The 15047-nt window shown below is 34.0% G+C and overlaps 1 protein-coding gene across 3 annotated transcripts in view; it reads right to left on the minus strand.

Annotated features, from left to right (window-relative positions):
* Positions 1-1710: 1710 nt before the first annotated feature.
* The window catches only part of SPOCK3 (SPARC (osteonectin), cwcv and kazal like domains proteoglycan 3), a 511232-nt gene continuing 497895 nt past the window's right edge, over positions 1711-15047 (minus strand). For all 3 annotated transcript variants that reach the window (XM_054553197.1, NM_001131658.1, XM_054553196.1), the window contains 3 exon segments: positions 9523-9585; positions 5794-5931; positions 1711-3413 (listed from right to left, as the gene is read on the minus strand). In XM_054553197.1, the coding sequence (XP_054409172.1) occupies positions 3244-3413; positions 5794-5931; positions 9523-9585 (371 nt within the window). In that variant the 3' untranslated portion in view covers positions 1711-3243.

The following is a 15047-nucleotide window of genomic DNA, read 5'->3' on the forward strand; positions in this document are numbered from 1 at the left end:
TTTCCCCCCAGCTATTAGGAATCTCTAAAAGTAGACTGTGTATGGAGCCCTTAATAATCTATTGCATATAGCCAACACCAATGCTTCATTAATTTTATATAAAACAAATCATCCAAGTGTTTGTTACAAAATATGTATTTATTCATGCAATTCTGTAAATATGCTCTAAATAATCTATCACTAGCCTATAAGGATCAATGCTTATGAGTTACTTTTTACATCATTAGTTTCATGTAAAATAAAAATACTGTAAAAATGTATACACAGAATAAAGTACTCTTAGCAGCTGTTTTGTTAGTTAGAAAATTTTTGCTAATAATTTTGATATTTTGGTTTGATAGATTTTTTTCTATTAAATGATTGGCAGAAATACAGAGTTTGAATTATTGATCATTTTGATCAATATTAAAATGTTTCATGTTTATTTTAAACTTAGCTTTTTTCCCCAATAGTATTAGGCAGAATTACCATCCCCTATATGTACAAAAATAAAGCATCATTAATTTCCATACTAGATTTTGGCATAAAAGGAACACTTGCTATTTTATTTGTATGTTTCTTCTACTCATTTTCTCTAATGTTTCCATTTTCAATTTGCTGTGATTCTGAATGTCTTGTAATTTTTGAGTTGCATGTGTGCTTTCTAAATAACACAGATGAGAAAAATGAGACGCTATTATAGACTGTATTGTATGACTTTATACCTATGAATCAGATTTCAGTTTAAGAAGGAACAAACTGTTGAGATACTTGGATTCTTTTTAATTAAAATATTAAGATTTTGGGTTTCTATCAAGGACTCTCATTGGGGGTTCAACATACCTCGTTTTTTATTCAAATTAAATCTAGTAAATATCTTTCTTTGATTTATTCCAATGGAGGTTATAACTATATTTTATTATGGGCTAGGAATAATGTATTGCTTGTCTTCACACTTCATAATTATTTTGTTCATTAATGAATACCTAGTGTCTAGAATACTGTTTGATTTACAGTAGCTGTCCAATATTTATATTTTGGGAGATAAATATATAGGTATAATTGTATGGGACAAAATATTTAAAATGAATTAAATGATCATGAAAAGACCTAATATACAAGTAGAATTTTTATACACACACATACAAATATATAATATACAAATAATTTACATAAAGTTTTATAGTGTAATCTATTTTTATTTTCTATTTGCTGTTGATTTAATTGCTTTCTTGGGAGTCTCAGAGACACTTCTTTAAAAAAGCCTAACTTCAACATTACTATATTTGTTATTTTAAATTCATTTGCTAAACCTCTGTATAGAATTTGTTTTTGTCTCTTCCCAAACAATCAGTTATATTTATATACATCTGTTAAATAGACAAGGCTATCTGACTACTCTTCAAAATGCTGTTGCTATAGAAATTTAGCCAAATATGTTAAGTATGACACCATAAAAATGGGTTTTAAAATACAGCCTTGACAAAAATATGATCCATTTTACAATATTATGACAAATGAAACAAAATAAACCATTACCAACAAAAATTTTTTTAACATACATTGACAAATAATATTCAAGATTCCAAGAGCTCTAATTTTGAAATTCTAAAATTTCAGGGAACTCCCCTAGTTAGTTTGTGATGCATTCATTTTAAAAATCAAGGACTCGATTAAGAAGGCTTCATGCTACTGTGTGTACTCTGGAAAAACCATTGAGGAACAGTTCAATTTGGTTACAAGATTCTTTATTTTGTAAACTATACATAAACAGTAAAAAAGAAAATGCATTATACTTTATTACATAAAGTCAACATTAAAGTTTGTATTGAGTGTGTATAAATTAAATGGAAATAATTAATCAATTTTGCTTTCAATGAATTGTATACTGGGAAACCAGTTTACCCACTGTTGAAATTAAAGATACCAATATGTAACATTCAACAGGTTTTTCCATTTTTATTATGGGCACAAAACCATTGGTATGATATAGTTAAAAGTGATGGTGTGCCAAAATGTCTACACAATTAATTAACATGCTAACTTAAATACAGCGGTTAAAGTAATTTTTGCTACAGTTAAATCTTAAATGCTACTCTACACAATAATCATAAACAAGTCCACATGGCAATTATGTAACAATAGAAAAAAAGAAACGTATCCCATTTTCTTCATTCCAGCAGCAATACCTTTACTGATATTAATCTGTTAATTAGGTGTGCTTATATATTGCGTAATATACTATATTGGTATGCATGCTAAAATCTTTCTATCTCTATTTTTGCAAGGCACCATACAATACGTTCTCTAAGTTTCGGCACTACTAACAAAAATAACATAATTCTAAGATTAAATGCAAATTTTTACCTAAAATCGGAAATAAAATGAAAATTAAGAATTTAAAATTTGACCTTGGGGCAAATGACAAACTTTGTAAAAATATGGTTTAAATGAATCTTTCCCTTTGTCTTCCTAATTTAAATTCTGCTCCTTAAGTTGCTGGCCAGAAAGATAAAGAAATCCAGAAAGGCAAACAAATCATGTTATTAAAGAATCTTTTAAAAAATCTGCATGAGACTGCCATCCAAATTAAAATACACATTGGAGAGAACAACTAAATTTTTAACTTTCAGAATCCATGGTTTTCCATGCTTGCCATTTTGTAAAATGTCCTATTAGATCCAGAATAATTTCATAGTTAAAAACACCACTATTAATGTAAACACAATGGAAGACTCTACAATTGTCACTTTGTTTTTCTTGCCATGTGGTATCTCTCTGTTATCCTGACTCATCTAGGTCTAGCAAGATGCTACTTTGGAAATGCAATTAAAGCATGCGTATTTTTCTTAAATCCTTAGGACCCAGGTCATTAAAAATGTATTTATTTTAAATTTCACTTAGAATTATCTTTCAAAAAATTAACACGTACGATCCCAAGCACTAGCTGTCATTTTGCTTATGGAAGATTTACAAAGTTTGTTCTCATGAAAAATTTATTTTAGTAGCACTTCAAAACTTTATTTTGTCTGACTAGACTGCATATGTATTTTCTTTTTGTGTAAGGAATATAAAAACTCAAAGCAAATGATTCTTATTTAAACATAAAGTTCTATAACTTTAGCTGCAATTTTTCAAATAATTATACAAAATATATGTGAGGTTTAGAATTATTTTGTTATTGGGGAAGAAGATAATTTTCAATAGGCTATCATTTTTGTAAATATTAGAAATGTAGAATTTATTGATTTTAACTGTCCTCAATCAAATGTATCCATCATGGTCATCACCACCATCATCATCATCCCCTTCATCTTCATCATCATCTTCAATTTCATCTTCATCATTCATAATATCGTCTTCATCATCCTCATCATCAGTCCATTCATGGAAATCTCCACTAGCAAAATCTCCGGAGATCTCAAAATCTATAGCTTAAAACAAATGAAAGTAAACATAACCTTTATTTGACTGAACAGTGTCAATTTCTGAAAGATAAAATCCTTATAAAAATTAAGAATATTTTTTAGAAAGTAATTTGTGTTCTGTCTTATTTATCAAAGATAAGGAAAGATCCATTTTCTGGAAAATTGTCACATGTTAAAAATCTATCATTTGTTAAAATGTATGTGCTAAAAGCAGAATCATTATTGAGTATGTTATGCAAGATTTCCAGTCCAGTAATATTGATCTCAGCCCAGTTGTTATAGAAATTCATGTCAGACTGTGCATTTTTGCAAAGAATTCAAAATTTCTTCTACAAGCATGGCAGAAAAATTGCCCTACCAAAGATGTTCATTTCCTAATCTCCAGAATCTATAAATATGTTACCTTAACATGAAAAAGTGACTTTGCAAATATGGTTAAGTAAAGGAATTTGAATTGGAGAGAGTATCCTGAATTACCCAGGTGGATCCAAATTATCACTTAGGTTCTTAAAATAAAAAAAAAATGTTTTCCAGATAGAGTGGGAAGGAGCTATGACTACAGAAGAATGATCAGAGATGCAATGTTGTTGGCTTAAGGTTAGAGGAAAGAGTCCATGAACCAAGGGATGAGAGCTACCTCTAAGAGGTGAAAAGGGCAAGGAAACAGATTCTCCTCTAAAGCCTCCAGAGAGGAGCACCATCCTGCTGACATCTGGATATTGAGCTTAGTGAGACCTGTGTTGATCTTCTGAGGCACAGAACTGTAAGATAAATGTGTGTTGTTTAAGCCACTGAGTGGGAATTTGTTACTACAGCAACAGAAAACTAATATTTTACAAAATATTTTAAAAATAACTATTAAGACTTATGGAGGCAATAATGCACATACATCTTAGCACTCACTGTGTATTGACTTTTCAACTCCTCAAATGCTAGCGTGGATTTATTTTATCCTCTTTCTAATATTTTATAATTCTTTGGTATCTAATTATAACAAATCCTATTGATGTAATTCAAGGTTTATAAATTGGTTGATCTCACAAGACAACACACTAAAATTCCCATCTTAACTGAAGAAAATATTGTTTAGTTCTCCAACTTCATCTACTGTATTAGTTATAAAATGTTAAGAAAACTCAGATGTCCACGTTCCAAAAGCAATGTTCTTGTTCGCTTAAGGAACTCATCTCCATATAACTTTTATTTACAACATAAAAAGTTATGTATCCATCATGGTCATCAATGACAACAGAATTAATTTATAATGCAACTACTTTACAGCACACATTACAAAGATGTGTTCCCTATATGTAAAATTTATGTAAGACAGCTATTGAATCCTCTTTCTTCCTACTTAAATCTAACTGCATTGGCCAGGTCAGCAAACCAAAAGTAAGCTGTTAAAAATGTTATGAACAAATGGATTCAGAGCAGGAATTTAAAGATTAAATGAGATTACTTTTATTGTTTATCATTTTTTTCTTAATAGTCTTAGCTTATTAGTTTAAAATTTGCTTGAAGAATACATCTAAATATTTTCTAAAATGCAAGACTAAAAAGTACTTTATTCTCATTTTTGATCATTTATATTAATTGAAACACAAAGAATTAATTCCTGGGGTGTGTGTGCGTGCATGTGTGTGTGTGTGTGTGTATGTGTACAATGAAGTGGCTTTTGTCATGAAAACTGCCTGTAATACCAACAAAATTGACACTTGCATTCTAGAAAAATGTTTTATGAAGTACAAATGGTACCACAATGGAAACTGTAAAATGCATGCATGTGATGTTCAACTAATCGTTACGTTCCATTTTAAATATATACATAAAAAATGCATGTTCCTAAAAAAGAATTAGAATATTAGCTATAATTCCCTTTAAACAATCAAACTACATTTTCCTCACTCAAGCACAAGGAAACATGCTCATATAGCTGTAATTTATGGACTTTTAAAAGATTTGTATTTCTTTGGCTGGTGAACCCAGATATTCCCTAAGTCACCATCTCCAGATGTATACAGACAAAAGGGTGTCATCTGAAGACATGATAAATAGAGTTTATTGACTTGCAGTAGGATGAATGAGAAAGGTCTGCTTTAGCTGAGAGGAAACGAAGTACCTCAACAACTTTCTGAATTTGAAGTAGGAAAGGAACCCACCTTTAATTAATCTCTCTAGAAAATCTAAATTATGCAATGACCACTTATTATCTATCCAAGTTTTTAACATGCTAGGAGTAAGTTTTTTTGTCACTCCCTCCACCCTATATATTCTATAGTCTTTGCATAGAGTAAGTCCTCATTAAATGCTTGAACAAATGAATGAAACTCTAAAGCACTTAATTCTGTGCTTAGAAAATTATGAAATAAGTAACCCTTCTCCTTACCACAATCTGCAACACCATTTATTCTGGATCCCATGACTTCATTTCCATATCTGTCAACACACCAGCACTGTCCAACACTGCCATGACATTGCGTTGGCTTGTAGTAACCATCTTCATCACACAGGGGGATATACTGTCCTGTTGAAACAACACACAGGCATACAAACACACACATGTAGTTTATGAATAAGCTGTGCTCGTTTCTGAGAAGCACCCATTATGTATTAATGCATTAAAGACATACACATATGGAGTGTCCACTGTATTCCAGGATAGATACCAGTGATGCCTTAGAAGAAATCAGGGAAATCTTTTCTGTCATGGAACTAGCCATTGCCACAGTGAACTGCTTATAGTTCATGGATTCATTTCCTTTGTAAAGCGAATTACTATCTTACTAGTTCTCACTGTGCAAAGGGTAGTGTTTCAGAGGCACAATACAGAATTAAAATCTGATTAGTGCCATGCTTATATTAAATCACCCAGACCACTTAGCACGGCAGAAGACCTGTCCCCATCTGCCTTCATCGCTGCCAACTTTCTACTTTCATTTCCCCAAATGTTCATTCGTATATTCCAAGCTCTTTCCAAATCAAGCTATCTGTTTTTCCCAAATTCAATGCTGTCTTGTCTCTTTACACATTATGTCAACTAGAATCCCTCTCCTCTCTCTCCCACTTTAAGATTTGACGTAAATGTGACCCACAATTTAAAGTCTTCTTTTCAAATGAAAGATTCCTGATTACTTCTTCCGTTCTCTGTGTGTGTGTGTGTGTGCGGTTGACTGTCCTTGCATACTTTCACCACTACATTGTGATATCGTCTATGGTTAGAAATAGGTTCTCTTCATTTTCATTGTTGTGTAAACAACATCTCAAACCCATGGTCCAGTGGGAACACAGTCTTTTGGGAATAGTAGAACAGATAGATAAATATTTTTATTTATTTATTTATTTAATTAATTAATTAATTATTTATTTATTTATTTTTTGAGACAGAGTCTCACTCCATCGCCCAGGCTGGAGTGCAGTGGGGCGATCTCAGCTCACTACAACCTCCGCCTCCCAGGCTCAAGTGATTCTCTTACCTCAGCCTCCTGAGTGGCTGAGATTACAGGCATGCACCACCACACCAAGGTAATTTTTGTGTTTTTAGTAGAGATGGGGTTTCACCATGTTGTCAAGACTGATCTCAAACTCCTGACTTCAAGTCATCCATCCACCTCAACCTCCCAAAATGCTGGGATTACAGGCATGAGCCATCATCCCCGACCAGAGACTTATTTTTATATGTATAAAATCTAACATACTCTATGGCACAATGCTCATGATAAACCCTTAATTAGTAATTTAAAAGTGAAGTCATGTTTTTTAATAAGTGCTCCAACACCAGAATATAAGTTCTAGGAGATAAGAATATTTTCTTTTATTTTCTGACTTTTTTTTTTTCTGTGACCAGAAGCATAATAGTTATTTGGTGAAATTAAAAAAATAAATAAATAAATGGATAAAAGACAAAACTTAGTCTTGTAACCATACGACATCATAATTTCACTATCTCAAAAAGTTTGAAAATTGTTATACATAGATTAACTTAGTTTAAAAAACTATATTTTATTCAAAATAGCTGAACTGCTAATCTTTCAATTAGATATACAGAACATCATTAACTTCAGAACACTTTCTATGGATTAAAGGCCAGAAAAAATAAGGGAAAAATTCAATGTTGTCACATCTACAGCTTTTACAACTACCATTTGAATTTGACATAAACATGTTATGATGTATAGTTAGTGTGACCATAATTGATACTTTATGCTAGTAAAGTTGGTTGATGTCTGCAGTTTTAGCATAATTCTTCAGAATATTCTCTTTTCCTTTCAAAGACTGAATCTCCAAATCAGGACATGTGGCACCATACTCCTATATAACAAGTGATCAATTTCAGATGCGTACTAATACCCCACCCAAATTAGAAGAAATGCTTAAAGCCTTTAGTGTTCTCTATAATAATTTTCATTTATATTATGAAAGAATAATGAAGGTAACTCTTCCCAAATGGGAACTAAGTACTTTTTTATACCTTCAAATAATCAAAACCTGTATTCTAATAGATTTTTGCTACTAATAGAATTTAAGTAGAAAATATTTTTAAGTTGAATTTCAATGGCTTTCTTTATGGTACACTGCTAAACTTTGATTTGCCAAGACAAACCTATATAAGAACTTATTATTATTATTATTATTTCTGAGATGGAGTCATGCTCTGTTACCCAGACTGGTGTACAGTGGTGCCATCTTGGCTCACTGCAACATCTTCTTCCCCGGTTGAAGCAATTCTCCTGCCTCAGGCTCCAGAGTAGCTGTGATTACAGGCACACACCACCATGCCAGGCTAATTTTTGTATTTTCAGTCGAGGTGGGGTTTTGCCATATTGGCCAGGGTAGTCTCGAACTCCTGACCTCAGGTGATCTGCCTACCTTGGCCTCCTAAAGTGTTGGGATTTCAGGCGTGAGCCACTGTGCCCAGCCAGAATGTATTATTTTCATTTGTGAGCTGTGATATCTCCTGCATCTTGTAACAGGGTTAAAAGAATCATGACACATTGTAGCATTTATCATCAGTAATCTTCACACCTAAAAATGTTTTATTACAAAACATTAAACTTTTAATTTTGTACAATGGGCACTGAAACAAGGATTTGCAAGTAATGTGAAAAATCCTCTTATTTAAATGTAATATATTGTAATTACAAAGATAGTAAGTCAAAATATAAAACAGATTAATCGGATCCAGAGACATTAGAGTTATGTGCCACTAAATACACAAGTGTGTTAATACATGTGAAAAGAAATATTGCATGTGTGCTGTCACGCTTTGGATTATAACATAGAAAAAGAAGAACAGTGGCAAAACTGGTGACAACCAAATAAAGTCTGAAGCTTACATAATAGGATTATAGCACTGCTAATTTCTTAGATATTTACAAATGTTCCATCGTTATTTGGCACATGCAGGACGTTATATTTGGTGGAAGCTGGGTGAAGAATGTTTGGAAACTATGTACCTTTGTCACTGTTTTTATAAATTTAAAACTATTCCAAAAATAGTTTATTTAAAAATTGTAAGTTTATAAGAATAAACCGCTCATATGTAACTGTTTAATAATCTGTTTATATCCAAACATTCAAATATTTCAAGGCTTTGAATAAAATCTGAAATATCTATCTACTTATACATTTACTTATTAAAAGAAGGGTAGTAAAAAACACTAATGAAAAATACCAACAAGTCTGTTCAAATTTTCCTGAGGTACTCAGAGCACCTTTTCACCCAATTTATAAAACTACTTGCTTTAAATAGCATATGTATATATATATATATATATATATATATATATATATATCTAGCCATCAATTCTTAAATCTTAACCACAGAATTTGAACTGAATTTTCTGCTGATGTTTTAACTTTAGCATTGCTTAAATCTCTCTTTTTACTTAATAACTTTCAAAATGAACATTATATTAGGGTAATAAAACAGACATAATATCTTTCAATAGGTAAGGTAATAAAAGTAAGTTTAATGGCTTTCAAAAAACTCATAAATTTTGTTGCTGAAATTTAGTGCCGTCTATCTTTGTTGGATTAATATTGATTTTATGTTGCTGTTTCCCTGGGGTTATTTATGTAAGCAATAAAGCCTTCAGAAGAATGATCTATTACTCACCTAGGAGCTTCTTTACCCCTTGCCACTTCTGAATATTGCTGAGCTCCGTCTGGCAAGGTGGGTCTGCAATGACATTAAAAATGTTACTTCAAGGATTGTAGTTAAACAAAGAAAGTGTAATTTCTATGTTATCAAACTTCACTTAGTCTTTTTGTGCCTTCGGAAGACATGTATTACATATTAATTGGTTTACTTATAAAGATACATTCATATAGGTACATACATGTGTCTATCTATCATCTATCTATCTATCTATCTATCTATCTATCTATCTATCTAATATCTATCTAGAGAGAGAGAGAGCACTCATACTACTTTCCTAATTGTCAATATATCACCTTGGTTTTCCTCAGAATTCCTGGATTGGATTTTTTAAAAGTATAAAAGATACTTATGTGATGAAAAATACTTCTTATCATTTACTTTTAAAAGGTCAATCAAGTCAGAAAGATAAATTCAACTAATTGACTGCTGCTGAAGCAATTAACTGATTATGTTTTCCCCTCATTTAAAAGTTTCTGTGATATAGACAAGTAACTTTGTGTTACAAAAGTAATCTAGGAAAAAATTAATGCTTCTTTCCAGTTATGTTAAAGACCTTATTATAAATTTTAATATTGTATAATGTTAAGAGATATTGGTCTTTTTACTTTCAGCCATATATGCAATTTAGGAACAGTATATAATATAAAATTATTTCTGATAAGCCATTATTTAAAAAATAAGCTGAAAACATTTAAACCAATTTGGAAATAGTCTTTGCCTATTTTCAAACTCAACCGCTTGAAGGAGGACGTTCATAGAGAAATGTAAAATTCTAAATAGTCACAATATAGTTTGCCTTATATTATTACTCTTATATTTACCGTTGGCCATCCTATCTGTGAGTTCTGCATTTATAGATTCAACCAACTGCTAATCGAAAATTTTCAAAAAATAAAAATCTAGAGATGATTTAAAGTATATAAGAGGATATGCGTAGGTTATATGTCAATATTTTGCCATTTTATAGAAGACACTTGAGTGACTTGATTTTGGTGTTCACAAGTGGTCCTGAGATTGATACCCCTCGGATACTAAGAGATAACTGTATATAATAATTATATACATATATAATATGTAATATATACAGTCTTATCTGAAAGCAGTTTAGTGCATTTTATATTCATATTCTAAAAGCTTGCTGTTAATGCTTGCTGTACAAAAGTGGCATTACAAAATATTAAAACTGCAAAATAATATACTATATTTTATAGTCCCATGGTACAACTTTTTAGGAAAAAGGCAAAGTACATTAATTTAAATGATTTTAAAATTTTATAATCCATTGAATTCAAAACAATTATTAAATTTTATGTAACAAAGTGGAATAAAGAATGAGATAGGTGCTTAATATATACTTTGTAGTTTAATATGTGAACTTAATCTTGCAGAATCTAAAACAATTCATCTTACAGAATCTAAAATGTAAAGAAAGAGAATCATTCCAAGATGGCCAAATAGGAACCGCTCCAGTCTATAGCTCCCAGTGTAAGCGACGCAGAAGATGGGTGATTTCTGCTTTTCCAATTGAGGTACCAGGTTCATCTCATTGGGACTGGTCAGAAAGTGGGTGCAGCCCACAGAATATGAGCAGAAGCAGGGCGGGGCATTGCCTCACCTGGGAAGTGCAATGGGTCGGGGAATTCCCTTTCCTAGCCAAGGGAAGCCGTGATAGACGGTACCTGGAAAATTGGGACACTCCTGCCCTGATACTGTGCTTTTCCAATGGTCTCAGCAAACAGCACACCAGGAGATTATATCCTGTGCCTGGCTTGGTGGGTCCCACGCCCATGGAGCTTTGCTCGCTGCTAGCACAGCAGTCAGAGATCCAACTGTGAGGCATCAGCGAGGCTGGGGGAGGGGCGCCTGCCATTGCTAAGGCTTGACTAGGTAAACAAAGCAGCCAGGGAGCTCGATCTGGGTGGAGCCCTTGGCAGCTCAAGGAGGCCTCCCTGCCTTTGTAGACTCCACCTCTGAGGGCAGGGCATAGCTGAACAAAAGGCAACAGAAACTTCTGCAGACTTAAACTTCCCTCTCTGACAGCTTTGAAGAGAGCAGTGGTTCTTCCAGCACGGAGTTTGAGATCTGAGAACAAACAGACTGCCTCCTCAAGTGGGTCCCTGACCCCTGAGTAGCCTAACTGGGAGACACCTCCCAATAGGGGCTGACTGACACCTCATACAGCCGAGTGCCCCTCTGAGACAAAGCTTCCAGAGGAAGGATCAGGCAGCAACATTTGCTGTTCTGCAATATTTACTGTTCTGCAGTCTCCACTGGTGATACCCAGGCAAACAGGGTCTGGAGTGGACCTCCAGAAAACTCCAACAGACCTGAAGCTGTGGGTCCTGACTGTTAGAAGGAAAACCAACAATCAGAAAGGAATAGCAGTAACATCAACAAAAAGGACATCCACACCAAAACCACATCTGTAGGTCACCATCATCAAAGACCAACGGTAGATAAAACCACAAAGATGGGGAGAAACCAGAGTGCCTCTTCTCCTCTGAAGGAATGCAGCTCCTTGCCAGCAATGGAACAAAGCTGGATGGACAATGACTTTGACGAGTTGACAGAAGCAGACTTCAGAAGATCAGTAATAAGAAACTTTACCAAGATAAGGCAGGATATTCAAACCCATTGCAAGGAAGCTAAAAACTTTGAAAAAAGATTAGATGAATGGCTAACAGGAATAAACAGCATAGGCAAGACCTTAAGTGACCTGATGGAGCTGAAAACCATGGCACGAGAACTACGTGATGCATGCACAAGCTTTAGTAGCCGATTTGATCAAGTGGAAGAAAGGGTATCAGTGATTGAAGATCAAATGAATGAAATGAAGCAAGAAGACAAGTTTAGAGAAAAAAGAGGAAAAATAAATGAACAAAGCCTCCAAGAAATATGGGATTATGTGAAGAGACCAAATCTACGTTTGATTGGTGTACCTGAAAATGATGGGGAGAATGGAAACAAGTTGGAAAACACTATGCAGGATATTAACTGGGAGAACTTCCCCAACCTAGCAAGGTAGGCCAACATTCAAATTCAGGATATACAGAGAACACCACAAAGACACTCCTCAAGAAGAGCAACCCCAAGACACATAATTTTTAGATTCACCAAGGTGGAAATGAAGGAATAAATGTTAAGAGCAGCCAGAGAGAAAGGTCGGGTTACCCACAAAGGGAAGCCCATCAGACTAACAGCCGATCTCTCAGCAGAAACTCTAAAAGCCAGAAGAGAGTGGGGGCCAATATTCAACATTCTTAAAGAAAAGAATTTTCAACCCAGTATTTCATATCCAGCCAAACTAAGTTTCATAATTGAAGGAGAAATAAAATCCTTTACAGACAAGCAAATGCTGAGGGATTTTCTCACCACCAGGCCTGCCTTATAAGAGCTCCTGAAGGAAGCACTAAACATGGAAAGGAACAACCAGTACCAGCCACTGCAAAAACATGCCAAATTGTAAAGACCATTGACACTAGGAAGAAACTGAACTAATGGCAAAATAAGCAGCTAACATCACAATGACAGGATCAAATTCACATATAACAAATATTAACCTTAAATGTAAATGGGCTAAATGCCCCATGTAAAAGACACGGACTGGCAAATTGGATAAAGAGTCAAGACCCATCAGTGTGCTGTATTAAGGAGACCCATCTCATGTGCGGAGACACACATAGGCTCAAAATAAAGGGATGGAGGAAGATCTACCAAACAAATGTAAAACAAAAACAAAAGCAGGGGTTGCAATCCTAGTCTCTGATAAAACAGACTTTAAAACGACAAAGATCAAAAGAGATGAAGAAGGCCATTACATAATGGTAAAGGGATTAATTCAAGAAGAAGAGCTAACTATCCTAAATCTATATGCACCCAATACAGAAGCACCCAGATTCATAAAGCAAGTCCTTAGAGGTCTACAAAGAGACTTAGACTCCCACACAATAATAATGGGAGACTTTAACACCCCATTGTCAACATTAGACAGATCAATGACACAGAAAGTTAACAAGGATATCCAGGACTTGACTCAGCTCTGCACCAAGCAGACCTAATAGACATCTACAGGACTCTTCACTCCAAATCAACAGAATGTACATTCTTCTAAGAACGACATCATACTTATTCCAAAACTGACCACATAGTTGGAAGTAAAGCACTCCTCAGCAAATGTAAAAGAACAGAGATCATAACAAACTGTCTCTCAGACAACACTGCAATCAAATTAGAACTCAGGATTAAGAAACTCACTCAAAACCACACAACTACATGGAAACTGAACAACCTGCTCCTGAATGACTACTGGGTACATAACGAAATGAAGGCAGAAATAAAGATGTTCTTTGAAACCAATGAGAACAAAGACACAACATACCAGAATCTCTGGGACACATTTAAAGCAGTGTGGAGAGGGAAATTTATAGCACTAAATGCCCACAAGAGAAAGCAGGAAAGATCTAAAATTGACATCCTAACATCACAATTAAAGGAACTAGAGAAGCAAGAGCAAACACATTCAAAAGCTAGCAGAAGGCAAGAAATAACTAAGATCAGAGAAGAACTGAAGGAGATAAAGGCACAAAATCCCTTCAAAAAAATCAATGAATCCAGGAGCTGGTTTTTAAAAGGATCAACAAAATTGATAGACTGATAGTAAGACTAATAAAGAAGAAAAGAGAGAAGAATCAAATAGATGCAACAAAAAATGATAAAGGGGATATCACCACTCATCCCACAGAAATACAAACTACCATCAGAGAATACTATAAACACCTCTACACAAATAAACTAGAAAATCTAGAAGAAATGGATAAATTCCTCGACACATACACCCTCCCAAAACTAAACCAGGAAGAAGTTGAATCCCTGAATAGACCAATAAGAGGCTCTGAAATTGAGGCAATAATTAAGAGCCTACCAACCAAAAAAAGTCCAGGACCAGATGGATTCACAGCCGAATCCTATCAGAAGAACAAGGAGGAGCTGGTACCATTCCTTCTGAAACTATTCCAATCAATAGAAAAAGAAGGAATCATCCCTAACTCATTTTATGAGGTCAGCATCATCCTGATACCAAAGCCTGGCAGAGACACAGCAAAAAAAGAGAATTTTAGACCAATATCCCTGATGAACATCGATGCAAAAATCCTCAATAAAATACTGGCAAACCGAATGCAGCAGCACATCAAAAAGCTTATCCACCACAATCAAGTTGGCTTCATCCCTGGGATGTAAGTCTGGTTCAACCTAAACAAATCAATAAATGTAATCCATCACAAAAACAGAACCAATGACAAAAACCGCATGATTATCTCAATAGCTGCAGAAAAGGCCTTTGACAAAAGTCAACAGCCCTTCATGCTAAAAACTCTCAATAAACTAGCTATTGATGGGACATATCTCAAAATAATAAGAGCTATTTATGACAAACCCACAGCCAATATCATACTGAATGGCCAAAAACTGGAAGCATTCCC

The sequence above is a fragment of the Pongo abelii genome, chromosome 3, assembly GCF_028885655.2.
Source record: "Pongo abelii isolate AG06213 chromosome 3, NHGRI_mPonAbe1-v2.0_pri, whole genome shotgun sequence".
Classification (NCBI taxonomy): Eukaryota; Metazoa; Chordata; class Mammalia; order Primates; family Hominidae; genus Pongo; species Pongo abelii.